The following is a 25938-nucleotide window of genomic DNA, read 5'->3' as shown; positions in this document are numbered from 1 at the left end:
AACTGGGAGCCCGTCCAGGCTGCTGGCCACCCGCCCCCCTCACCTGCGTACTCCTGGGGCAGCATGGGCCTGTCCACCGCCTTCTGGAAGGCCGCCACCCACTCCCTCTGGTCGGACTCCGTCTCGCAGGCAAACAGAAACTTGCGGTCGGGCGTGACGATGGTGATGCCGTGCGGCCAGTGGTGGCCCTGGGTGGACGGCGGGAACCCGTGCAGCACCGTGTAACCACTCTCCTTGCTGCCGATGAAAACTTCCCCTCGGGCGAAGGCGTCCTGTGGGTGGAGACCACACTGGAGGCGGGGCCATCTCCCTTCCGGCTTCACTCAGAGCCAGGGGAGGCCACCCACCCTCCTGGTCACACATCCAGTAGCCCCAGCCAGTGAGCTGCCCCCCTGTGCTGGCCAGGCCGGGCCGGGCCGGGCCACACCTCCCCCTTACCAGGGGATCTTTAAAGTACATGAGCCTGCGGTCGTCCATGGTGAACCAGCGCTTCCGGAAGCCTTCTGTTTGCTGTGGGTCAGAGAGGGCCTGTGACTGGCAGGTCAGCCGAGGCAGGCCTGCATCCAGCTGGCAGCAGCGCACCCCGGAGGGCAGGGTCCAGGCCAGCCCGGGTCAGTCACCCCACTCATTCACATCTGCCACTGGCCACGCCACACAACCCTCCAGCCTCCACACGGCACCTCCCTCTTGCTCCTCCAGGTGCCCCAGCCCTCCCTGGGCCCTAGATGGGGGTTCAGGCCTCACTTACGAGCCCTCACACCTGCACTTCTCCTCCGGGACCACCAAGACTCCTGGGATTTCCCTCTCCCTCCCACATCATGCCTCAGGGAGTGGCAAGACGTGGGCCCCTGGCCGCGCGGGTGCACAGTCCCGTGGGTGAGGAAGCTGGTCGGACTGAGCGGGCAGGGAGGGTCCAACCAAAGCCTAGGACAGTGGCCCGGGTCTGCGGGGACCCCGACCAGGCAGAGATAGGGGCCGTGAGGACCCACCAGACACTGACCAGTTTAAAACACTGAGGCGGCAGCTGGGAAGGTCACTGCACTTCAGCCCGAGACCCACCATGACACACCCCAGGCTGCACGGGCGGCACACGCACCTTGGGCCCCGTCTTCTCCATGTAACCTTCCTTCAGGTAGTTCCTGGAGAGCTTCGGCACCAGCTGGGGCAGGACACACCGGGCGGGGGGCCTCAGAAGCACAGCTCAGGCCGAGACCCTCCCTGGCTGTGCCCCTCCGTGCTCCCCTCACCCTGGGCCACCAGGGCAGGGTCCAGGCCTGGCACAGCCTCTGCAGGGTCCGCGTCTCTGCCTCTGTTTGCCACCCCTTTCCCTCCCCCTTTCCCCCCCCCTTTCCCTCCCCCCTTTCCCCTTTGGCTGAGCTGAAGTTCTAGAGTGAGGCAGAACTGCAGGTACTTCAGGGTGAGCCCTTGGCCAGTCCCAGGCCCACCCTAGGGTTCAATGTCATCCCAGAGTCAGGGCACGAGGGCACCAGGGCACCAGGGCACGAGGGCACGAGGGCTCCCTCCACCCCCCACCCCACCACCGCTGTCCGCCCTGGAGCTGACTGCAGGGCCACCACTCAACTCACATCTGCGTCGCTGGCCCCCGGGAACGCCACCTGCAGGTAGTGGAAGCGGGCAGCTCGGAGCGCATTGAACCAGTCCACAATCTCCTAGGGGCAAAGGCAGGCACAGGCTTGGGCTCAGGAGGCTGCAGGGCTGGGGTCCCCACAGAGGGGCCGTTTCCCCCAGAGCCCAGCCCCTTCCTCCTCCCCGGCACCTCAGCTCCCAGCAGTCCTGTGCAGGCCTGGCCTCTATGCCCACACTGAGGCCAGCGCTGCTACCCAGGGGCAGCCCCTCTGCAGGAGGGTGAGTACGGACTCCCCCAGTTAAGTCCTGAGAAGGACCGAAGAGCCTAAAGGCTGGGCTGGGCTGGACTGGACTAGGCTGGGCTAAGGGCTGGGCTAAGGGCTGGGCTAAGGGCTGGGCTAAGGGCTAAGGGCTAAGGGCTAAGGGCTAAGGGCTGGGCTAAGGGCTAAGGGCTGGGCTGAGCTGGGCTGAGCTGGGCTGAGCTGGGCTGAGCTGGGCTGAGCTGGGCTGGGCTAAGGGCTGGGCTGGGCTAAGGGCTGGGCTAAGGGCTGAGCTTAGGGCTGGGCTAAGGGCTGGGCTAAGGGCTGGGCTGGGCTAAGGGCTGGGCTGGGCTAAGGGCTGGGCTAAGGGCTGGGCTGGGCTAAGGGCTGGGCTAAGGGCTGGGCTAAGGGCTGGGCTAAGGGCTGGGCTAAGGGCTAAGGGCTGGGCTAAGGGCTGGGCTAAGGGCTGGGCTGGGCTAAGGGCTGAGCTAAGGGCTGGGCTGGGCTAAGGGCTGGGCTAAGGGCTGGGCTAAGGGCTAAGGGCTGGGCTGGGCTGGGCTAAGGGCTGGGCTAAGGGCTGAGCTAAGGGCTGGGCTGGGCTGGGCTGGGCTAAGGGCTGAGCTTAGGGCTGAGCTAAGGGCTGGGCTGGGCTAAGGGCTGGGCTAAGGGCTAAGGGCTGGGCTAGGGGCTGGGCTGAGCTAGGCTGGGCTAGGGGCTGGGCTGGGCTGGGCTAAGGGCTGGGCTGAGCTAAGGGCTAAGGGCTAAGGGCTGGGCTGGGCTAAGGGCTGGGCTAAGGGCTGGGCTAAGGGCTGGGCTAAGGGCTGGGCTGGGCTGAGGGCTGGGCTGAGGGCTGGGCTGAGGGCTGGGCTGAGGGCTGGGGGCTGGGCTGGGGGCTGGGCTGGGCTGGGCTGGGCTGAGGGCTGGGCTGAGGGCTGGGCTGAGGGCTGGGCTGAGGGCTGGGCTGAGGGCTGGGCTGGGCTGGGGGCTGGGCTGGGCTGGGCTGAGGGCTGGGCTGGGCTGAGGGCTGGGCTGAGGGCTGGGCTGGGCTGAGGGCTGGGCTGGGCTGGGCTGGGCTGGGCTGGGCTGGGCTGGGCTGGGCTGGGCTAAGGGCTGGGCTGGGCTGAGGGCTGGGCTAAGGGCTGGGCTGGGCTGAGGGCTGGGCTGAGGGCTGGGCTGAGGGCTGAGGGCTGGGGGCTGGGCGGGGCTGGGCTGGGCTGAGGGCTGGGCTAAGGGCTGGGCTAAGGGCTGGGCTAAGGGCTGGGCTGGGCTGAGGGCTGGGCTGGGCTGAGGGCTGGGCTGGGCTGGGCTGGGCTGGGCTGGGCTGGGCTGGGCTGGGCTAAGGGCTGGGCTGGGCTGGGCTAAGGGCTGGGCTAAGGGCTGGGCTAAGGGCTGGGCTGGGCTGAGGGCTGAGGGCTGGGCTGGGCTGGGCTGGGCTGGGCTGGGCTGGGCTGAGGGCTGGGCTGAGGGCTGGGCTGAGGGCTGGGCTGAGGGCTGGGCTGAGGGCTGGGCTGGGCTGGGCTGGGCTGGGCTGGGCTGGGCTGGGCTGGGCTGAGGGCTGGGCTGGGCTGGGCTGAGGGCTGGGCTGAGGGCTGGGCTGAGGGCTGGGCTGGGCTGGGCTGAGGGCTGGACGCAACGGGGCTGGACGGGGTCAGGGGCTGCCATCCAAGCTCACCCTGTGGCCCTGGCACTGCTGGGGCCTGGCCAGCCTGCCTTCCTTTCAGATGGTGCTGTTTTTATGAAGATCCTTATTTTGTAGCTCATGGAATTCTTGGGGTGACGGGGGAAGGGAGGCTCATCTGTTTATAAACACTCTTGGAGCTGTGCCCCCTACCAAGAGCAGGCAGAGGGCAGAACTGCTGTCCAGGGAGCTGCCCTGGTCCTCTGGAGAGCGTGGAGTGGGCCAGCAGCCTAGAACAGAGGGCCCATGGCCCAGGCCTGGCACCCAGCCCCACGTCGGGTGCCCTTGGGGTCCAGACTTCAACCTGGCTGTCCCCTGCCCCCAGACCCAGCGGCCCTCCTGGGGTCTGCCCAGACCCTTGGCGCCATGACCTTGTACCCTGAGCCCCAGGGCCCCTGTCCAGGCTATAGCCTGGAGCTGGTGACCTCTGGAAAGGTGCCCATCTCCACTCTTGGCTCCACCCTCTCCTGGCCAGGAAGAACTAGGGAGCCCCATCCCTCTTCCCTTCTCTCATGCCCCCTTAGGCTTCTCCCCCAGCCCCTTTGGCCTTGAGTTTCGTCCCGCAGGCAAAGCCCCCAGCACCAGACCAGTCCAGCCACAGCTTCTCCAGCTGACACCTGGTCCAGCACCAGCTGGAGGATGGTACAGCCCCAGGCTCCTCCCACAGCAGTGGAATTGCCCCGCCCTCTTCCAGTGGCCCCACCCAGCAAAGCCCCGCCCACCCCAAGACTGCCCCTCCTAGGCCTCCAGCCCTGCTTTCTCCTGTGGCCCTTCCTCCTAGGCCACGCCCACCAGCCACACCCACACCACCCAACCAGCCTCCCCTCCTTCCCCCTCCCACCCCGTTCCTCTGGCCCGCCCCATCCCATTTGGCCCCGCCCTCCCTCCGGCTAGAGGAAGCTGAACCTGTCCACACCACGCTGGCCCAAAGGCCTTGGGAATTCACCGCTGCAGGTCCCCGGGAAATGGAGGGCGCTCTAAGCAGGAGAACTGGTTGGAAGCTCGCCCCCTTTTCCCCCAGCGGGACATGGAGCCAACTCTCCGGGGCTCCGGGCAGACGGGACATGCCTGGTGCACTCCAGGGAGCTCTGTGACCCTGCAGGCTGCAGCCCGAACTCCCTCAGCTCCCACCGCTGGGGGCCAAGCGCGTCTGCCTGCGGGGGGGGATTTATCTTCGGAGGATCTGACCTGCCCAGATTCCAGGATATCTGGGAAAGATTTCTCACAGGGAACACAGCAGATCAGACCGGCAGCAACTTAGAAGACAAAAACCTTTTTCAGGAATAAGCAAGCTTCAAAAATTAACATTAGTAACATACCACAATCAAACCAAAAACAGCGTTTCAAAAAGGAATATTCAGCCAGGCACGGTGGCTCACCCCTGTAATCCCAGCGCTTTGGGAGGCTGAGGCGGGGGGATCACTTGAGGTCAGGAGTTGGACACCAGCCTGACCAACATGGTGAAACCCCCTCTCTACTAAAAATACAAAGATTGCGACTGGACGCGGTGGCTCACACCTGTAATCCCGGCACTTTGGGAGGCCGAGGCAGGCGGATCACCTGAGGTCGGGAGTTTGAGACCAGCCTGACCAACATGGAGAAACCCCATCTCTACTAAAAATACAAAATTTTGGGGCATGGTAGCACATGTCTGTAATCCCAGCTACTCGGGAGGCTGAGGCAGGAGAATCACTTGAACCTGGGAGGCAAAGGCTGCAGTGAGCCGAGACTGCACCATTGCACTCCAGCCTGGGTGACAAGAGTGAAACTCCGCCTCAAAAAAAAAAAAAAAAAAAAAATTGCCTGGGCGTGGTGGCACGTGCCTGTAGTCCCAGCTACTCAGGAGGCTGAGGCAGGAAAGTCACTTGAACCCGAGAGGCAGAGGTTGCAGTGAGCTGAGATCGCACCATTGCACTCCAGCCTGGGCAGCACAGCGAGACTCAATCTCAAAAAAAACAAAAAAAAAAAGAAACAGAAATACTCCAAGAACCAAAGGCTCTCTGTAAAATTAAATACATGAGAGCAGAAACAAACCCTCAATACAGTGTTGGAGACAAAGTTGAAGAAATCTCCCAGACAGCAGAAGCAAAATGAGCCAGCTTAAGAGTGCCAACATCTCCATAACAGGAGTTTCAGAAAATGAGAACAGGGAAAGTAGAGGGAGGAAATTATTAGATAAGAAAGCAATCCCTGACCTCATGGAAACCAGTAACTGGACTCGAAGGGCCACCCTGGGCCTGTACCCAGCACAGCAAAAGACGAGGGACTCTTGCCAACACACGCACGGCATCGGAGAATTTCAAAACCCCGGGACAAATGTACTGGGAGGGAGGAATCAGTGGTGCAGAGCCTTCAGAACTAGCAGGAAAATTAACTCCAACCTAGACTTCTATATCAAGCCACAGTCCAGGTGACAGGCCACTTTCCTTCCAAGCACATCACTTCTACCAAAAGGAACAAGTAAACTAAAAAGATGTGGGACCGGGCGAGATGAGCCTGCAGGAGCGAGATCTCCAGGCCGTGGGAGTGACGGGCTCCCGGTGCCCGACTGCCTCCAGAGAAAAGTCTGCAGAGAGCCCACTGGCAGCACACCGTCAACTGCGGCAGAGAACACAGCCACTTGCTGTGGGAAAAGTGATCGCAGCGTGCTCCGAGGCATCCAACGTCAGCCCCGTAACAACCCCAGGTGCAGACGCCAGGGGAGCACGGTGGGCAGGGGACGGGGACTGGCACGTGGGAGGGCATGGAAAGAGCTGGAACCTCTACTTCCTCGTGGGAAGTTGTCAGATGGTGCCTAAAATGGGTAAATTTGCAGCAACACCGGCAGATTATTTTTGGATACGGGGACAAATTCCCAATGGGGGTTAGGAGGGGCCTCAAACTTCTGTTTCTCAAGACTTGGGAACAATTTAGCACTTTAGACCACGTGCACATAGACGGGTGATAAAAATAGAAACGAGAACCAATGCAACAGAGAGGCTGGACCCACCGCTGGGCCCCCTGCAGCCTGGCCCAAAGACAAAAGGATAGCTTTTGTGGGAGTTTTATCTGGGTTCCCCCCTCAAGCCCTCCAGAGATGAGGGGTGTACCTGCCCTCTCCACCGCCACGCCAAGGGCAGCCAAAGGAACACTGCCCAAACCAGCCCCAGAGCTGGCTGCTGTCCCCTTCTCCTCCTCATAGGACCCCAGTTCCCCCAAAGGCCCCCTGTGGGCATTGTGGGGGTGGTGGATCCTCTAGCCTGAGCTGGCAGCCCCCACTGACAGGGGCAGGCTGGGTGGCCCCAGAGACAGCACGGTGATCCAGTTCCTGGGCAGCCCGGCCCCGGGAGGGAGCCTGCTTCCTGCACCTGTCTTCCCCTGCTGCCCACCCGGTGCCCACCCTCCTGTGCCCACCCTCCCAACACATCCAAGCACCTGCCTTCTCATGCCGCCCAGCCCGAGTGCCCGCCCTCCCATGCCACTCAGCCCGAGTGCCTGCCCTTCCGCGCCACCAGGCTGACTGCCCGCCTTCCCACACTGTCCAAGCACCCACTGAGTGCCTGTCTTCCCACGCTGCCCAGCCCAAATGCCCGCCCTCCCGTGCCGCCCTGGCCCGAGTGCGCGCTAGCGCCCACCTTCCCATCCTCATGGTAGATGAAGATGTTGCGCGTGCTGTTGTCCTTCAGGTAGGTGACCTGCAGGCCATGGGGGTGGCCGATCTTGGCTGGCTGGAAGGTGGCGTTTAGGTGCTCAATCTTCATCACAGCCTTGGGTTCCTTGGCCTGGGAAGGGGTGGGGTCTGAGCACCTCACAGGCACCGCCATCCAAGCTCGGGGGAGCAGGAAGGACAGACCCTGTGGGTGCTGGCGGCACACCTGCTGTGCTGTGTGGCTTTGGGCAAGTTACTTAACCTCTCTGAGCCTCGGCCTCCCAGTCTGTAAGCAGAAGGTAACGACACTTCCCTCCCAGGGATGATGGGGACTCAATGACACTGTGTGGGTGGCTTTTGACATCAGACACTGCACCTCCCTCCCCAGGGGCAGCCCCGGGCCCCACACGGCACGGCAGCTCCCACAGGGGCAGGCCCCAGCTACCAGCCCACCTCCAGGCAGCGCCCAACAGCAGCGTGCCACAGCTCAGGGCGGGTGCTTCCGACCACCAGCCCACGGCCCTGGGGCCACCTCGCAGAGACCCCGCTGTTCTTGCCAGTGTGTTTGTCCTGTCCCGAGCCAGTCTCCCCAGGGTACCTCCAGGAAAGGTGGGGGCTTTCTGGGGTCCTGGCTGGCTCCAGTGGGGCCCAGTGACTAGGTTCTCCCCCTCCCACGGCTGGGCCTGAGTTCAGGGGGCCCTGCCCGGACACCCAGGCTCCTGGAAAGCCTCAGCTGCCCCACCCTGGGAGACACGAGGGACGGGAGACACAGAGGACCGGGACACAGAGGGCCGGGAGACACAGAGGGCCGGGAGACACGAGGACCAGGAGACACAGAGGACGAGCACACAGAGGGCCGGGAGACACAGACGACCGGGAGACACAGAGGGCCGGGAGACACGAGGACCAGGAGACACAGAGGACCGGGACACAGAGGACCGGGACACAGAGGGCCGGGAGACACAGAGGGCCGGGAGACACAGAGGACCGGGAGACACAGACGACTGGGAGACACAGAGGACCGGGAGACACAGACGACTGGGAGACACAGAGGACCGGGACACAGAGGACCGGGAGACACAGAGGACCGGGAGATACAGAGGACCTGGAGACACAGACGACTGGGAGACACAGAGGACCGGGACACAGAGGACCGGGACACAGAGGACCGGGAGACACAGAGGGCCGGGAGACACGAGGACCGGGAGACACGAGGACCGGGAGACACAGAGGACCGGCACACGGAGGCTTCACAGCCCATCACAGGCTGATTCTCCTGAAGTGTCCCCATCGTGGGGGCAGCAGGGAGGGCAGCTGAGGATGGACGTGGCCACCACAGGCCCCAGCGTGGGAGGCCAGGATGCTGCCCCAGGACAGGCCCCCACCCCACCCCTGTGTCTGGCTCACGTCATTTCTGTTGAAATACTTCAGGGCACCCTCTCGTTCCGTCAGCACAAACTTCCGGCTTAAAAACTGCCCATTGTCCCGGCCACGTTTCCAGAGAAAGCCCTCGCGGTACCCTGTGGGGAGAGGACAGGAGTCACACAGTGACCGTGGATGGGGGAGAGGACAGGAGTCAGACAGTGACCGTGGATGGGAGAGGGGACAGGAGTCAGACGGTGACCGTGGATGGGAGAGGGGGCAGGAGTCAGACGGTGACCGTGGATGGGGGAGAGGGGACAGGAGTCAGACGGTGACCGTGGATGGGGGAGAGGGGACAGGAGTCAGACGGTGACCGTGGATGGGGGAGAGGGGACAGGAGTCAGACAGTGACCGTGGATGGAGAGAGGATAGGAGTCAGACGGTGACCATGGATGGGGGAGAGGGGACAGGAGTCAGACGGTGACCGTGGATGGGGGAGGGGACAGGAGTCAGACGGTGACCGTGGATGGGAGAGGGGACAGGAGTCAGACGGTGACCGTGGATGGGGGAGAGGGGACAGGAGTCAGACGGTGACCGTGGATGGGGGAGAGGGGACAGGAGTCAGACAGTGACCGTGGATGGGGGAGAGGGAACAGGAGTCAGACGGTGACCGTGGATGGGAGAGGGGACAGGAGTCAGACGGTGACCGTGGATGGGAGAGGGGACAGGAGTCAGACGGTGACCGTGGATGGGAGAGGGGACAGGAGTCAGACGGTGACCGTGGATGGGGGAGAGGGGACAGGAGTCAGACGGTGACCGTGGATGGGAGAGGGGGCAGGAGTCAGACGGTGACCGTGGATGGGGGAGAGGGGACAGGAGTCAGACGGTGACCGTGGATGGGGGAGAGGGGACAGGAGTCAGACGGTGACCGTGGATGGAGAGAGGATAGGAGTCAGACAGTGACCGTGGATGGGGGAGAGGGGACAGGAGTCAGACGGTGACCGTGGATGGGGGAAGGGACAGGAGTCAGACGGTGACCGTGGATGGGAGAGGGGACAGGAGTCAGACGGTGACCGTGGATGGGAGAGGGGACAGGAGTCAGACGGTGACCGTGGATGGGAGAGGGGACAGGAGTCAGACGGTGACCGTGGATGGGGGAGGGGACAGGAGTCAGACGGTGACCGTGGATGGGGGAGGGGACAGGAGTCAGACGGTGACCGTGGATGGGGGAGGGGACAGGAGTCAGACGGTGACCGTGGATGGGGGAGAGGGGACAGGAGTCAGACGGTGACCGTGGATGGGGGAGAGGGGACAGGAGTCAGACGGTGACCGTGGATGGGAGAGGACAGGAGTCAGACAGTGACCATGGATGGAGAGAGGATAGGAGTCAGACAGTGACCGTGGATGGAGAGAGGATAGGAGTCAGACAGTGACCGTGGATGGGGGAGAGGGGACAGGAGTCAGACGGTGACCGTGGATGGGAGAGGACAGGAGTCAGACAGTGACCATGGATGGAGAGAGGATAGGAGTCAGACAGTGACCGTGGATGGGGGAGAGGGGACAGGAGTCAGACGGTGACCGTGGATGGGGGAGAGAACGGGAGTCAGACGGTGACCGTGGATGGGGGAGAGGGGACAGGAGTCAGATGGTGACCATGGATGGGAGAGAGGACAGGAGTCAGACGGTGACCGTGGATGGGGGAGAGGGGACAGGAGTCAGACGGTGACCGTGGATGGGGGAGAGAACAGGAGTCAGACGGTGACCGTGGATGGGGGAGAGGGGACAGGAGTCAGACGGTGACCGTGGATGGGGGAGAGGGGACAGGAGTCAGATGGTGACCGTGGATGGGAGAGGGGACAGGAGTCAGACCGTGACCGTGGATGGGGGAGAGGACAGGAGTCAGACAGTGACCGTGGATGGGGGAGAGAGGACAGGAGTCAGACAGTGACTGTGGATGGGTGAGAGGGGACATGAGGGGTGACAGTGGACGGGGGTGACAGTGGAGATGGGACATGGAGGAGGGGACACAGGGGGAGAGGGGACACAGAGGAGACAGGGAGACGGACAGGGGAGAGGGGACATGGGAGAGGACACGGGGTGGGAGAGGACACGGGGTGGGAGAGGACACGGGGGTGAGGGGACACGGGGGGAGAGACGACATGGAGGAGACAGGGAGACGCACAGGGGAGAGGGGACACGGGGGAGACAGGAAGACGGACAGGGGAGAGGGGACATGGAGGAGGGGACACGGGGGGAGAGGGGACACAGGGGGAAATAGACAGGGGAAGACACTAGGGGAGAGGGGACACGGAGGACGTGGTTCAGTGATGGTAGATGGTTGGTGAGGGGATATGACAGTGGACCAGGGCTGTTGGCTGCAACCCTGGCCCGAGCCAGCCTGAGGAGGGCCTGGATGAACAGGACATCCAACCAGCTATCCTTTACCAGCCCCCAGGGACCCCCTCCACCCTGGGTGGGCATGGCCAGAGCCACCATGGGCAGAGGCAGAGCTGGGTCCAACCACGTGCTGCCCAGGAGGACCAGGTTGGCCTCCTCCCTCCTCCCTCAGCCATCCGCGACCCTGGGTCCAGGTGGTGCCGTCCCCTCTTTTTTCAGGAAAGCTCATCTGAGGGGAGCCCAGCCCAAGCCCTCATCTCCACCTGTGGCCTCACGCACACCACACAGCCACAGAAAAGTGGACCAGGCATCCCCCTGGGAGCCTAAGCACTTGAACACGCCACCTTCCATGTGTGGTTGGGACCTCACTGTGGCAGACGATCACAGGGGAGGGAGGCAGAGACATGAGGACAGGAGGGAAGGGGACGTGGCCATGGAAACTGAGGCCGGAGGGGGCCCCAGAGCCCAGGAGCACCGGGGAGAGGCCAGAGGACCCACCCCGAGCCCAGAACCAGCTCTGCCCACCCCGAGCCTCGAGCCCGTGGGATCATCCTGGATCTCTGACTGCCAGAGCTGTGGGAGAATCATCGCACGTGGCTTCACCTCACTGGGCTGCGGTCAGTGACCGACGCGCGGCCGCTCAGAGAGGCGTTCCCATCACCCCGGTCCCGCTCCCGCTTCCGCTCCCTGTCCGTGGTTCCCATCATTGCCCGTTCTTTTTTTTTTTTTTTTTTTTTTTTTTGAGACGGAGTCTCGCTCTGTCGCCCAGGCTGGAGTGCAATGGTGCAATCTCGGCTCACTGCAAGCTCCGCCTCCCGGGTTCACGCCATTCTCCTGCCTCAGCCTCCCGAGTAGCTGGGACTACAGGCGCCCGCCACTGCACCCGGCTAATTTTTTCTATTTTTAGTAGAGACGGGGTTTCACCATGGTCTCGATCTCCTGACCTTGTGATCCGCCCGCCTCGGCCTCCCAAAGTGCTAGGATTACAGGCGTGGGCCACCGCGCCCGGCCTCATTGCCCGTTTTTTCTCCCGCTCTAGAACTCCGTATCCTGCAGACTCAGACGCAGGTTCTTCTATGGCCCTGGCTCTCCCACCCCAACAGCACGTGGCTTGCAGGGTCCGAGTCCTGGGCTCCATCTGCCGGGCCTCGGGTCACATGCAGGTCCCGCCATCGGCAGCAGCTCTGTGGCTGGGGTTGAACGCGTCCTCAGTGGGTGCTGCCTCTCCCGGGGTGACGGGGCCATCTGCGGAGCGTCCGTGGGCCTCTCCCGGGGTGACGGGGCCGTCTGCGGAGCGTCCGTGGGCCTCTCCCGGGGTGATGGGGCTGTCTGCGGAGCGTCCGTGGGTCCCTCGGGGCCATCTGCGGAGCATCCGTGGGCCTCTCCCGGGGTGATGGGGCTGTCTGCTGAGCGTCCGTGGGTCCCTCGGGGCTGTCTGCTGAGCGTCCGTGGGCCTGTCCGTGGCCCCCCCCGGTTACTTCAGAGACCACTGGCTTGGGGACAGCATACTGTCCTGCTGGCCACATGGCCTGGGAGCCCCTCGAGGGGTCATCTGAGGGCGGGGGCTGCTGACCTGTGCCACAGGGAGGCGAGGAGGCTGTGGGCTCCAGGTGGGGCTAAACAGCCACCTGCAGCAGCCACCAGGCCAGACAGAGCCTCGGCCGGCTCAGATTCCAGACACCGCCCCTCAGCCCTGACCCCCAAGCCTCCTGCTCCCCGGCGTCCCCTCCCCAGCTCAGACAGCCCCATCCCGACACCAGAGACCAGGGGCTATTTTCTCTGCTGAGATGCCATAAAACGCCTGGCGTCGGGGAGGGGACAGCTGGTGCCATCGGGGAGGGGCCCTGGGCTCTCTTCGATGGTGCCAGACCAGGCCTGCTCCCTGCACAGCCTGGAGCTCCCTGCCTCCCAAGTCTAGACAAGGCTGACTTCCCAGCCCCGTGCACACAGCAGCAGCTAGGAACCCCATTCCCACGGAGGAACCCCCTTCTCCTGCTTCTCACTGGGAGAGCGAGGCCACCAGTGTCCCTCAGGGTCTGCTCAGAACGCCTGTTGACTGAGCCCCTGCCCGGGCACAGCTGGGCGTCCCCATGGCTCTGCCTCCGGCATCAGGACCTCTCTGGACACAGCGCTTCGTGGCTGAGGGTGGACGCCAAGAAGTGTCCCAGGCGGCTTAGCAGCAGCAAGTGCTTCCTGGCCTGCCGCTCACGGCCTTGTGTGCACCCCAGGGAGCCTCCAAGGCATGCATGTCTGTGTCACCAATGAGGACAAGTTTGGGCCACCTTGCCCATGGGGGCTGGAGCTGGCTGGGTCCCAGTGTGTGTGGCTCCACCGACCCCTGCCCAAGACGCAGCGGGGGCCCCTTCCAGCCACCGGGCTCCGGAGGCCACAGGGTGAGGAGGCGCCCCCGCCATGCCCGCCGCGCCCAGCAGGTGGCAGCAGTGCCCCGGGAAGCGCACAGGCCGCAGGGTTGGGGAGGCCACTGCCCCCTCTGCACGCGGCGGGTCTGGTGTTCTCGGGGTCCAGACGCCAGTGCGAACCCCGGCCGGTCCTCCCGACAGCAGGCGCCAGGACGCCGCATTCCAGGGGCGATGACGACGCAGGAGTGTATTTCAGGACGGCCCTGGCCACGATTCCGAACTCACCCCACGCCCAGTCCAGACCTCAGGCTGAGCCTCTGCTCGCCCCAAGCCTGGCCAGCCCCTTGGCCTCGCTGGGGAGGGCCAGGACCTCGGGGTCTGCAGCCCCCTGTGGACTCCACGGGCGGCGCCGGCAACAGCCAGTGAGACGGGGCTTCTCCCCACAGCGCAGCCCCTCACAGGGCAGCGTCCTGGACAGTTGGGTGGGCTGAGGCCAGAAACGGCCATTTTCTCTTAAAGTTTAAGACTTGTGAGTCCTGGGACAGAGACCAGAGGACTCAACCAGCATTTATCAAACACCTACTGTGTGCCGGGCCCTGCTGTGAGCTGGTCCCACTGTGTGCCAGGTCTAGTCCCACCTGTGGGGAGGGGGATCCAGTCCACACCCCATGCCCTGCTCAGAGGCCTCTCTAAGGAGCACTCCCCCGCCTACCGCAGGGCTAAGAGCAGGACAGATTCTCAGCATCGCCACGACCCACGAGAACAGCAAAATCAAACCAGCGTGCACTCACGCGCGTGCACACACACACACACACACACGATGCCCGACTGCCGGCGGGGACACCGGCCCTTCCGTGCTGCCCGTGGGGACGTAAGGTGCCCAGTCCCTGGAAAGCAGCCAGACCGTTTCTTCCACCACAGTGGAGCGCACACATCACATGCCTCAGAGAGAAGTGAAATCCGAGGAAACAGGAACAGCCTTCACGTAAAGCCCACACCCGTTTACGAGGCTCAGTCTTTTTTTTTTCCACCCAGGCTGGAGTGCAGGGGCACTATCACGGCTCACTGCAGCCTTGACCTTCCAGGCTCAAGTGATCCTCCAGCCTTGGCCTCCCAAGTAGCTGGGACCACAGATGCATGCCACCACACCCGGCTAAGTTTTGTATTTTTTTTGTAGAGATGGGAGCTCACTTCGTTGCCCAGGCTGGTCTTGAACTTCTGACCTCAGGTGACCCTCCTGCCTCTCCCCCCACTGTGCTGGGGTTGCAGTGTGAGCCCCACGCCTGGCCCGAGACTGCTGGGTTTTGGATTTATCAGAGCTGGAACTGCACTCTAAACAGGATATGTAAAGTAGATGTAAATCACACCTCACGTATGTGATTTATATGCTAATTTTCTTGTAAACTGGGGCAGGGAAGCACGTGGCCCTGCTCTGAGTGACAGCTCACAAGGTGGTGGTCCCTCTGGGGTGGGAACTGGGTCCTCATATCTCATGGCGCCTCTCGCCTTCCACAGGAAGGGGTGCACCATGGAGGGGTGGCCTCTGGGCACAGGGCCAAGGCCCTGATCACTGCACCCTGACTGTCCCCGTGAAGGGCCTGGACCTGGCTTCCGGCCTTTGCGTCCTAGCAGCTCCTGCCCTCCCCCAGGAGGCAAACGCTGGAGCTCACGGTGACTCGGCAGAGCAGCGTCTCCTTGCTGGGCAAGGCCCCAGAGTCGAAGGCCTCGTCCGTGAGCCTGCACAGGGCTCCATCTCTCCCCGCCTGCTGCTTGGCTGCCTGGCTCCACCCACGCTCTCCCACCCATTAATGCACCTTCCCCAGGTTGGTGCGTCTGAGGCCGGCAGAGGCTGAGAGCCAGCAGCCCTATCCTGCAGAGGGCTCCCGGTCCCAGCTCCACCCTGCATGGGGCTCTCTCTCCAAACAGCCAGGACGGGCAGGCTCCCCTGCTCCCGGGGGTGAGGCCAGAGGGTAAGTGAGGGTTCCTGGGGTCAGCTCTCATCTGTTCCTGTTCTCATACAGCCCCCAGCACGGATCCTGGCCCCCGACAGGCCTGGAGAGAACCCCCCAACTCGCACACGGGCTCACAGCTTCCACAGTGCCTTCCCGCCTAGAGTGACATGTGAACGCCCCCATCCCCGCCAGGCTGCCCAAGCTGCAGGAGGGGCCACCCTCAGGTCCAGGTCAGCTCCAGGGTACCTCCTCCCCAAACCCTGAGGTCCCCGCACAGGGGCCCCAAAGCCCAAGAGCAAACCCATAAGACAAACACGGCGGGAAGGGGGCAGGGATCCCACGGAGGGCCAGGAGCCGGCGCCCACCCAGGGAAGGGCAATGGGGCAACCCTGCCACCTCTGGCCAGGCCCCAAACACCCGTCCCCCGAGGGGCAGCCTCGTGGTCTCCAGCCAGGCCCCAAACACCCATCCCCCCCGAGGAGCAGCCCTGCAGCTTCTGGCCAGGCCCCAAACACCGGTCCCCGCCAAGGGCAGCCCCACTGCCTCTGGCCAGGCCCAACACCCGTCCGTCCCCTCAAGGGCCGCCTGAGGCCTCGCGCTGCCTGCAAGGAATGGCTGGTAATGTTCCCAGTAACGCCCTCGTCCCACACACCATCGTCCCCACTATATGGACAGGGAAACCGAGGCCCCAGACCTCATGCACGGCCCCAGCCCCTCCTGGGCTCCGTCTGCCCCGTGACATTTAGGGCAACGGTCGGCAACCACCAGGAGGGGCCATCCCGAACCACAGGGGAAACCACGGAAGCCCCCGCAGGAGCACGGGGTCCGGAGCCTGGGGCAGGAAGGCCCGCGTCTCAGTGAGGCCAGGGCCTGGCCCTCAGGACAACATGAGGCATTGTCCAGGCCCCTGTGAAAGGCACCATTGAGGCTGCAGCCCAAGGCGGGGCCAGCCCGGGGTGGCAGCAGCTGTCACCAAGGTCACCCCCAGGGGCAGGCGGCGGGGCAAGGCTGGCTCAGACACAAGGATAAACCCCCACATCTGGGGGAGGGGTGCGGCGCGTCCCCACGCCGTGACCTTGGCCAAGGAAGGTTGCACAGAGGGTCGGGGAGCCCGGCTGGCCCAGGGGTCTGAGGTTCACCTGGGGCCGCAGCGGCACACGCTTCCGCTATGCCCTGACACCAAGGGCTTCTCCCCCCGTCGTTTGTCATCAAAGAGCGTCTCGGGGAGACACAGCGGCCACAGAGGGGCTTCCCTACCACAGGTTACTGCAGCATGCACCTCGGGGGCATTTCCGCTTCCCTCACCTCTCCTGCATTTATTTATTTTCATACGGAGTCTTGCAGTCGTCCAGGCTGGAGTGCAATGGTGTGATCTCGGCTCACTGCGACCTTCCCTTCCCAGGTTCAAGCGATTCTCCTGTCTCAGCCTCCTGAGTAGCTGGAGCTACCACGCCCGGCCTATTTATTTATGTTTTAAGACAAGGTCTCTGGGGCCCAGGCTGGAATGCAGTGGTACAATCACAGCTCACTGCAGTCTTGACCTCCTGGGCTCAGACCATCCTCCCAACTCAGTCTCCCGAGTAGCTGGGACCATAGGCGCCTCCATGCCCAGCTAATTAAACTTTTTCTTGAGATGGGGTCTCCCCACGTTGCCCAGGTGGTCTTGAACTCCTGGCTCAAGCAATCCTCCCACCTCAGCCTCCCAAACTGCTGCAATGACAGGTGGGAGCCCAGGTGCCCAGCCTTCTTTTGTATTACCTGGAATTCGTGTGCAAAGGCTGCTGGCCTTCTCCCCCTCCTGTTTACTGATTCCATTCTTTATGTCTATGTCTATGGGCTTGGGGGCGTGTAGCTTGCTCCCTGGGTTATAATCCCCTTATACCATCTTCCTTTTGTTGCTCAAGTTACTCCAGCTTTAGCCATTAAAAGCTCCTTCAGGCAACACAGTGAGACTCCATCTCAAAAAAAAAAGCTCCTTCAGAGGCCGGGTGTGGTGGCTCATGCCCATCATCTCAGCACTCTGGCAGGCCGAGGCAGGTGGTCACCTGAGGCCAGGAGTTTGAGACCATCCTGGCCAACATGATGAAAACCCGTCTCTACTAAAAATATAAAAATTATCAGGGCTTGGTGGCGGGCACCTGTAGTCCCAGCTACTAGGGAGGCTGAGGCAGGAGAATGGCGTGAACCCGGGAGGTAGACGTTGCAATGAGCTGAGACTGCGCCATTGCACTGCAGCCTGGGCAACAGAGCAGGGGGGAAAAAGAAAGAAAAAAAAAAACTCCTTCAGAAAAGCCCAGTGGTGATCCTTCCTTTTGGGTGCCCTAACAGAGGGATGGAGTGGGGCTCCCCCTTCCTCAGCCATGGTCCCTGGGTGGCATGGCTCACATTCAGGACTCCTGGGGCCCCCGCCCTGTGAGAACAACCCGGCCATTTCCACCCACAGCCAAGGTGCGGGCTGTGGGCACCGGGCACGGTGCAGCCTCTGGGAGTTCCTGGTTCCGGCTCATTCCAGAGCAGGCCTGCAGTCACTCCTCTGTGCAGAGCGGGATCCGCCCGGCCCAGGCCTCACCCGGCCAATGTGAGGTTGGGGTGTGGCAGCCCCTTCCCAAGCCCCGAGCTTCCCCCTTCCTCCCGGGCTCTGCCGCAGGGACTTCTGTATTTCCCTGTGGTCCTGAGGTGCCGCCGCTGCCGTGAGAAAGTGCTCTTGTGGCAAACCCAGGGAGCAGGGCAGGAAATGCCGCCGGGAATCCCCAGTGCACTCTGCAAGGGGTTAGGGAGGCCCGGGAACTACCAACTGGCCCTGGAGCCCCGTGCTGGGGACTCTGGCCGTGGGGCCACCCCAGACAGGAGGACACGCCCTCTCCTGCTGCTGCACCCACCCAGGTGTGGGCTCAGGGTGGGGGCCACGGGGAGGCTCGGGGGGTCCCTGAGGTCTAACCCTGAGCACCAGACAGACACCTGCTCCCTCATCAACCCAGCAACGGGCAGGACCTGGGATTCCAAATAGCAGCGGGCAGCTAGGTCTACGGGAGGGGTGCCCTGGAGCCCCTGAACACACAAGGAGACAGGCATCTCACCCCCGGCCCTGTGCAGCACTCAGACAGCAGCCTGGGGCACAGACGGTCACTGCCTGCTGGTCCCCAGGCACCTGACCATCTGAAGCGGCCAGGCCTTAATGCCTACAGACCAGGCTGCAGGGGCAGGGTAGAGGGAAGACTGTGAGCAGCCCTGCCCTGAGCAGGTGGGACCTGAGCACAGGGCCGTATGGCTCAGGCACCTCTGGGTCCCTGGGGGATCCCAGCAGCCTCCCTGCAGCCAGGGCTCTGGGGCCCGAGGCCCTCTGGCTAGCGTGCCTGGCACCTCCTGCGCAACCTAGAAGGTCCCGTGGCTCACGGATGGCTGGGCGAAGGCCTCGGTGGAGGCAGGGACAGACCCACACCCCCAAGGCCTGCAGACACCCGGGATTCTGTTCCTATAACTTTCAGGGCCCTGTGGGGAAGGATGGGAGACACAGGCAAGGAGGCGGCAGCATTAGCATCCTGGGTAGCAACGGCCTTAAAGAAACAGGATGGGGCCGGGCGCGGTGGCTCACGCCTGCAATCCCAGCACTTTGGGAGGCTGACGCAGGCAGATCACGAGGTCAGGAGTTCAAGACCACCCTGGCCAACATGGTGAAACCCCCATCTCTATTAAAAAAATAGAAAAATTAGTTGGGTGCCTGTAATCCCAGCTACACTGGAGGCTGAGGTAGGAGAATCACTTGAACCCGGGAGGTGGAGGTTGCAGTGAGCTGAGATCACACCACTGCACTCCAGCCTGGGCGACAGAGCTAGACTGTCTCAAAAAAAAAAAACAACAACAAACAAATAGGACTACAGAACAGGAATGCCGGGTTAAAGGCCTCCACGCTACCAGTGGCTGCAGCCGCCAGCCCTTTAGTGGGAGCAGAGGTGAAGGTCTGGGCTCTTATCCACTCAACGGGGGCCTCCAGAGGCCTGGGGAGCTGGTGTTCAGAGGTAAGGAGGCCTCTGGAGACAAGGCTAGCACCGAAGGTCACCCACCCGCCTGGAGGGAGGAGGCCGAGGAAGGAGGCCGAGGAAAGGACTGGAAGTCTCCTACTCACCCCTTCCAGTGTGAGAGGTTTCTCTTTCAGGGAGGGCATATCCAGACTCCACCTTCAACACCAATGACCCGGCGGTGGAGCGAAGACCCGGTGGGACAGGCGGGACCCCAGCACTCCCAGCTACTGGCCTCAGGCCTCAGCTTCCAGGACCGCCTGCAGCCTCGAAAAGTAATGCACAGGGCCCTGAGCAGGCCCTGAGGGAGCTACAGGCAGCAGCCGCTCTGGAGGGATAGGAGACTTCCCCTCGCTCGGAGGGATGGGAACCTACCTTCCCCTTGGCTCGGGCGCACCATACTCTCCCTGCAGCTTTACACCCTTGACCCAGTCCCACCTCTGAGCTCTCCAGCCTGGCCTGAGTGTTCCTGTGCTTAGGGATGCAGCAGCTACACGCTATGGCGCAGCCGCTGTCCATAGCCCCATGCCCTCCGCAAGAGGCTGCCACACTCCTGCCAGGTAACACCTGGCCACAGCACTCACTGCACCTTCACAAAGGGCCAGCCCTGCGCTCAAACCTGCGCACTTCACCCGTGCCACACACCCGTGCACCTGCCCACCATCCTCACACCCGTCCAGGGTAGACTCCAGAGGGCACGGCCCACGGGGCCTGGTCTCCACAGGCCGACCATGAGCCTGGAGCTGCAGGTGTGGCCGCCCCGCCGGGCCTGGTATGAGAAAGTGGACGTTCTCTCAGCGTGGCCTTCAGAGGGCAGCAGGTAAGACCACGGCCCCGGCCTCTGACCCTGCAAGCCAGTTTGTGCCTGAAAATCTCTGCCCCAGGGGACCCTGCTGGGAGACCCCTCCCTCCCTCCAACCCAGGCCCAAGGGCCCCGAGTCCACCCTGCTGGGTGGGTGGCCCCTCCCTTCCTCCGACCCCTGCCCAAAGGTCACACAGGAGGCTTTAGCTCATCTCAGATGCTCTCAAGGCACCGGGAATATCTCAGACAACAGCAAAGGCGGGAGCGGGATTCCAATGGGGCGGCCTCGGGCCTGGGGCGGGAGGCGTCTTGGGTCACCAGGGCTGTCACCACCTCCTGACCCTAAGCCCAATGACACCCGAATACATCTGCAGAACCCGCACTTACTGCCCATGAGACACTGTCTGCCACCTGCACGCACCCCCACTTCTGGAACCCAGACCCTGATCTTCTCCAGAAGGACGAACCCAGGGGCCAGAGGCAGACACACGACCCAGGGTGCCACATCTCCCAAGTCACATCCCGGGCCCAAGCGGTCAGAACCGACGAGACAGGGACTTTTCCCAAAAGTTCCGTGAGCCACGCCTGGCCTTTCCCAGCAGCCCGGGACAGCGGGGATATAAAACCCAAACTCGCTGAAGGAGGTGGCCACCAGGAGGGTTGGTGCCAACCCAGAGACGCAGAACTAGGAGGAGGTGGTGCTGAAACCAGGGCCCAACACCACCAACTGGACGCCTAGATCAAGCTGTGCCTGAAGCCAGCCCTGTTATTCCAGCCAATCTATTTCCAGTTTTGCTCACACCCAGTTGAATTTTCCATCCTTTACAACCATAGGATTCTGATACAAGAGCAGACACAAAACTCAGTCCTGTCGTCATGCCAGCCCAGCCCACGCCTGCCTCTGAAAGGAAGTCACGCGCCACCTTGCTACAAATTGCTAAGATGTTTTTGCTGAGGGAAACAGAGGGGCTCTGGGGTGACTCTTTGGGGGTTTCAGGCAGGCGCAGAGCGAGGGGTATGCTGGGCGCTGAGCAGGCCCAGGTACCCGTGTGTTCACCCCCTGACCGTTTCTTGCTCTCTTCCTCACACACACAGGGATTCTTAGGAGGAGGAAATTGCTGTCTGGGTGGACAGTAACTGAAAACGCCTGCACAGGCCGGCTGTGTGCCAAGTGGGGGTTGCGGGGTGAGAGGGCAGGAGCCGCCCTGGAGGAGGGCAGAGCCAACAGGGCCGCTGCATGAGATCCCAGCCTGACCTTGGGAGGTGCCTTGCTCAGGCCTGGGGCAGCCTCCCACTGGTCACCCCTGGTCACCTTGCGCCACGCCTGGGAGAAAATCCACGGTCCTGACAGAGCCCAGGGAGGTGCACGGGACGGGGCAGAGTGCCAGCTCCACCAGGGAGGGCCGGGAGGGGCTGCAGCACTGGGGGTTAGGGGCTCCTCCACCAACCCCACCTACAACGCCAGGACTGTGTTCAGCCATTTCAGGGCCACCTCTCTTCCACATATTTTGAGACAGAGTTTGGCTCTGTCGCCCAGGCTGGAGTGCAGAGGCACAATCTCGGCTCATTGCAACCTCCGCCTTCCAGGTTCAAGCGATTCTCCTGCCTCAGCCTCCTGAGTAGCTGGGATTACAGGCACCTGCCACCACGCCCAGCTAATTTTTGTATTTTTTAGTAGAAACAGTTTTGCCGCGTTGACCAGATTGGTCTCCAACTCCTGGTCTCAAGTGATCCATCCACCTGCCTCGGTCTCCCAAAGTGTTCCTTTATTCTTGGGGTAAGATTCACAAATACAATTCATCTTTTTTCTTTTTACAGACACACTCTCGCTCTGTCATCCAGGCTGGAGTATAGTGGTGCAACCTTGGCTCACTGCAGCCTCTGCCTCCCAGGCTCAAGAGATCCTCCCACCTCAGTCTCCTAAGTAGCTGGAACCACAGATGTGCGCCAACCACGCCCAGCTAATTTTGCATTTTGTGGTAGAGTTCAAAAAATGAGCAACATGGGGTTTCGCCACATTGATCAGGCTGGTCTTGAACTCCTGAGATCAGGCGCTCTGCCCGCCTTGACCTCCATAAAGTGCTGAACAGGCGTGCGCCAACCACGCCTAGCTAATTTTTGTATTTTTAGTAGAGACAGGGTTTCACTATGTTGGCCAGTCTGGTCTCAAACTGCTGACTGCAAGGGATCCGCCTGCCTCAGACTCCCAAAATGCTGGAACCACAGGCGTAAGCCACTGTACCCGTTTTTTTTGTTTGTTTGTTTTTTAAGACAGTCTTACTCTGTCACCCGGGCTGGAGTGCAGTGGTGCAAACACAGCTCACTGTAGCCTTGAACTCCTGCACGTAAGGGCTGCTCCTGCCTCAGCCTCCCGAATAGCTGGGACTACAGGTGGTACCACCATATCCAGCTAATTTTATTTTTTTGTTTTTTGAGATGGAGTCTTGCTCTGTCGCCCAGGCTGGAGTGCAGTGGCGCCATCTCGGCTCACTGCAAGCTCCGCCTCCCGGGTTCACACCATTCTCCTGCCTCAGCCTCCCAAGTAGCTGGGACTACAGGTGCCCGCCACCGTACCCGACTAATTTTTGTATTTTAGTAGGGACGGGGTTTCACCGTGTTAGCCAGGATGGCCTCAATCTCCTGACCTCGTAATCCTTCCTCCTCCGCCTCCCAAAGTGCTGGAATTACAGGAGTGAGCCACCACGCCTGGCCAATTTTTTCTTTTTTTAAAGGGAGGGCAACTTACTATGTTGCCCAGGCTTGTCTGACCACCAGCGATCCTCCCCGGCCTTGGCCTCCCAAAGTGCTGGGATTACAGGTGTGAGGTGCCCAGCCTCATGTGCCACCATTCCAGGGCAGCCTCTTATACAAGGGCAGTGCTGGGGCTGAAGGTCTGGGCCCTGGGGGCTGCCTCCTCACGTGACCACGCCCAGCAGCACCAAACATCCTCATCCAGCCTCTGGACCCGCCCCGCCCGTGCTGAGGTTCAGAACCAGACCCTAGGGCTAGGCTTGCCTCGGTTTCCCTGTCTGTCAACACAGTGGAGGAAGGGGCACTCAGGAAGCTCCAGTGTGCAGACACACAGCTGCCCTGGGGAAAAAAACCACTCAAGGCCCCCAGTCGCCGAACCCACCTCACACAGAGCAGCCAGCAGGAGGAAGCCGGCCCACCCGGCTGGGGGCTCCAACTCAAAGCCCCAGGGTTTAAATGAGACGCAAGGAGAAGCAGGAGTTGGGGGCTCCTGGGAGACGCAGCCTGAGGCTTGGCCAGCTGAGCAGCACTGGGGAGACTGAGGCTGGGGTGGGCTGGCCTCCCAGGCCCCCACAGCACTGCCTCCCAGCTCCCACCTCCACAGCCCGGCCAGCCCACGAAGCTCCGAGACGCTGCCTGGATGTCTCTGCCACCCTGAGGGCCCCCAGTGGCACCCAGGCAGGCCCAGGGGAGGTGGACGCCGCAGGCCCAGGTTGCACCCTCCACACCCACAACACGGTGTTGCCACACAGAGGATGCCCTCACGCCCCTCACCCGGGACCTCGGGTCCTGCCCACACTGCTCGGGAGAGGGGTCCCTGCAGGCCACCCCCGAATGGAAGCGCGTGTCCACCACCAGCAGAGGAGGGGCCAGTCACGGCCCCAGGGGGTCCCCAGGTACCCCAGTCCTTCAGGGCTGGACTGTAGACAGCTGTGAGGACCCCAAGCCCCAGTCACCCCACTCAGAGTCAGAGGACAAAACAGGTCTGAGGAGGTCCGGGGACGCAGGTTCAAACCCATGAACGTGTTTACCCAGGTTAATGACTGCACAAAAGGGAGGGAAGAGACGGAAATAGGAGAGAGAGGGGGAGAGGGAGCTGGGAGGCCCCGCCCCACCCGGGTGGCCTCACCTGCCGAGTAGGGCTCCTGCTTCTCAGGGTAGATGAACTCCTGGCGCTCATACTTGGCCCGGATCCACTGCTCTCGAAGGAGCCTGCGGGGAGAGGAGAGACTGAGCCACCGCGCTGAGACGGCCTCCAACCCGCACATGCTGGTCTCTGGCCCAGACCCCGGGCATCTCAAGAGGCTCTAGGGGCCCCTGGCAGACTCGGGCTGCCCCTCTGGGCACAAGGTCCCGAAAGAACTGCAGGGTCAGCCTCCTGCACTGGACGTTTCTCACTCTCTGACGTTAATTTATTGGTTTCTCGTGCGTTCCGCCCCTGGAGCGTCAGGCCCCACGTTCTGACCATGCGTCCTGGTGGATGGGCTGGCTCTTCCCCTCTCCTTCCCACCTCGGCCTCAGCTGATGCCCCACAGGGCTGAGGTACAGGGGTCAAGCCAGGACCCCCACCCTGAGTCAGATGCCCCTGGGCCCTCCCCGACCCTCCCCACGTCGTTGGACCAGATCTGGGAAGTGGCCGCAGCGCCGCCTTGCAGGTGGTTCTGAGACACAGGGCGGGGCTGTCAGGGCACCCGTCGAGGTCAGGACGCGTCCGGGGCAACAGGAGAAACTATGGGCAAATACCCAAGAATCCAGGAAGACCCAGGATAGTCCCGAGAGCAAGGCCCCCAAGGCACCCGCTGGGCCCAGACATCCCTGCCCAGAGCCACCCACCACGGCCTCCCCATCCACCGTGACTCACTCGAGTGAGGCCAATATCGTTGCAGAAACGACGACCTGCACATAGGCTCGGTGTGGCCCCGGGGCACAGGCAGCGGCCCCAGCCTTTTCCACTCCCAGGGAATTACATGGCAAATAACAAATAGGAACCCTCTGGCTTCCCGCTGGGCCCACGTGAACAGCCTCAGCTGTTGGGCCCCAAGCGGGGGTGATGGGCCCCAGCTGGGTCTCTGGCCCCAGGTGTCTGAGTGTCCTGTGGGATCTGAGGGGTCTCTGGCCCCCGGCCCCAGGTGTCTGAGTGTCCTGTGGGATCTGAGGGGTCTCTGGCCCCCAGCCCCAGGTGTCTGAGTGTCCCCCACCTGCTATAACGGATCACCCCAAAACTCGGTCCCCGAAAGCAACACGAACGTATTGTCTTGGTCACAGAGGCCAAACATCTGAGATCAAGATGTCGGCAGGGCTGGTACCCTCCGGATGTTCTGGGGAGAATCTGCTCCAGGGTCCCTCCCACCCCTGGAAGCCACGGGTGCCCCCACCTCGGCCGCTGTCCTCAGCTGGCCTCCCCTGTGGGTCTCCCAGTCCCCCTCCCCTGTGAGGTTTGGGCCCACCCTACTCCAGGACAACCTCACGACCTTATCTTAACCTGAAGACATCTGCAAAGATCATACTTTTCTTTCTTTTAGAGACAGGGTCTCACTGTGTCTCCTAGGCTGGGGCACAGTGGTGCGATCACAGCTCACCGCAGCCTCCAATCCCTGCACTCAAGGATCCTCCTGCCTCGACCTCCCGAGTAGCTGGGGCTAGAGGTGTGCTTGGGTAATTTCTTAATTTTTTGTAGAGACGTGAGCTCACTATGTTGCCCAGGCTGGTCTGGAACACCTGGGGCCAATCCTCCCACCTGGGCCTCCTACAGTGCTGGGATTATAGGCATGAGCCTCGTGTCCAGACCCTATTTCCAGATAAGTTCACCTTCACAGGGCAGCAGGTTAAGACTTTAGGCTGGGCGCGGTGGCTCAAGCCTGTAATCCCAGCACTTTGGGAGGCCGAGACAGGCGGATCACGAGGTCAGGAGATCGAGACCATCCTGGCTAACACTGTGAAACCCCATGTCTACTAAAAACTACAAAAAACTAGCCGGGCGAGGTGTCGGGCGCCTGTAGTCCCAGCTACTCGGGAGGCTGAGGCAGGAGAATGGCGTGAACCCAGGAGGCGGAGCTTGCAGTGAGCTGAGATCCGGCCACTGCACTCCTGGCTGGGCGACAGATCAAGACTCTGTCAAAAAAAAAAAAAAAGACTTTAACACGTC

The 25938-nt window shown here is 62.3% G+C and overlaps 1 protein-coding gene across 1 annotated transcript in view; it reads right to left on the bottom strand.

Moving 5' to 3' along the window:
* The window catches only part of ADAP1 (ArfGAP with dual PH domains 1), a 60304-nt gene that overhangs the window by 1066 nt on the left and 33300 nt on the right, over positions 1-25938 (bottom strand). The window contains exons 4-10 of the mRNA XM_073012887.1: positions 23923-24005; positions 8561-8673; positions 7140-7286; positions 1587-1670; positions 1097-1159; positions 439-510; positions 44-272 (exon numbers count right to left, since the gene is read on the bottom strand). Of these exons, the coding sequence (XP_072868988.1) occupies positions 44-272; positions 439-510; positions 1097-1159; positions 1587-1670; positions 7140-7286; positions 8561-8673; positions 23923-24005 (791 nt within the window). The remainder of the gene's footprint in view (positions 1-43; positions 273-438; positions 511-1096; positions 1160-1586; positions 1671-7139; positions 7287-8560; positions 8674-23922; positions 24006-25938) is intronic.

The sequence above is a fragment of the Chlorocebus sabaeus genome, chromosome 28 (genome assembly GCF_047675955.1).
Source record: "Chlorocebus sabaeus isolate Y175 chromosome 28, mChlSab1.0.hap1, whole genome shotgun sequence".
In the NCBI taxonomy this organism is placed as follows: Eukaryota; Metazoa; Chordata; class Mammalia; order Primates; family Cercopithecidae; genus Chlorocebus; species Chlorocebus sabaeus.
Note: the sequence above shows the minus strand (reverse complement) of the source record. Positions and strands in the feature narration are given on the sequence as shown.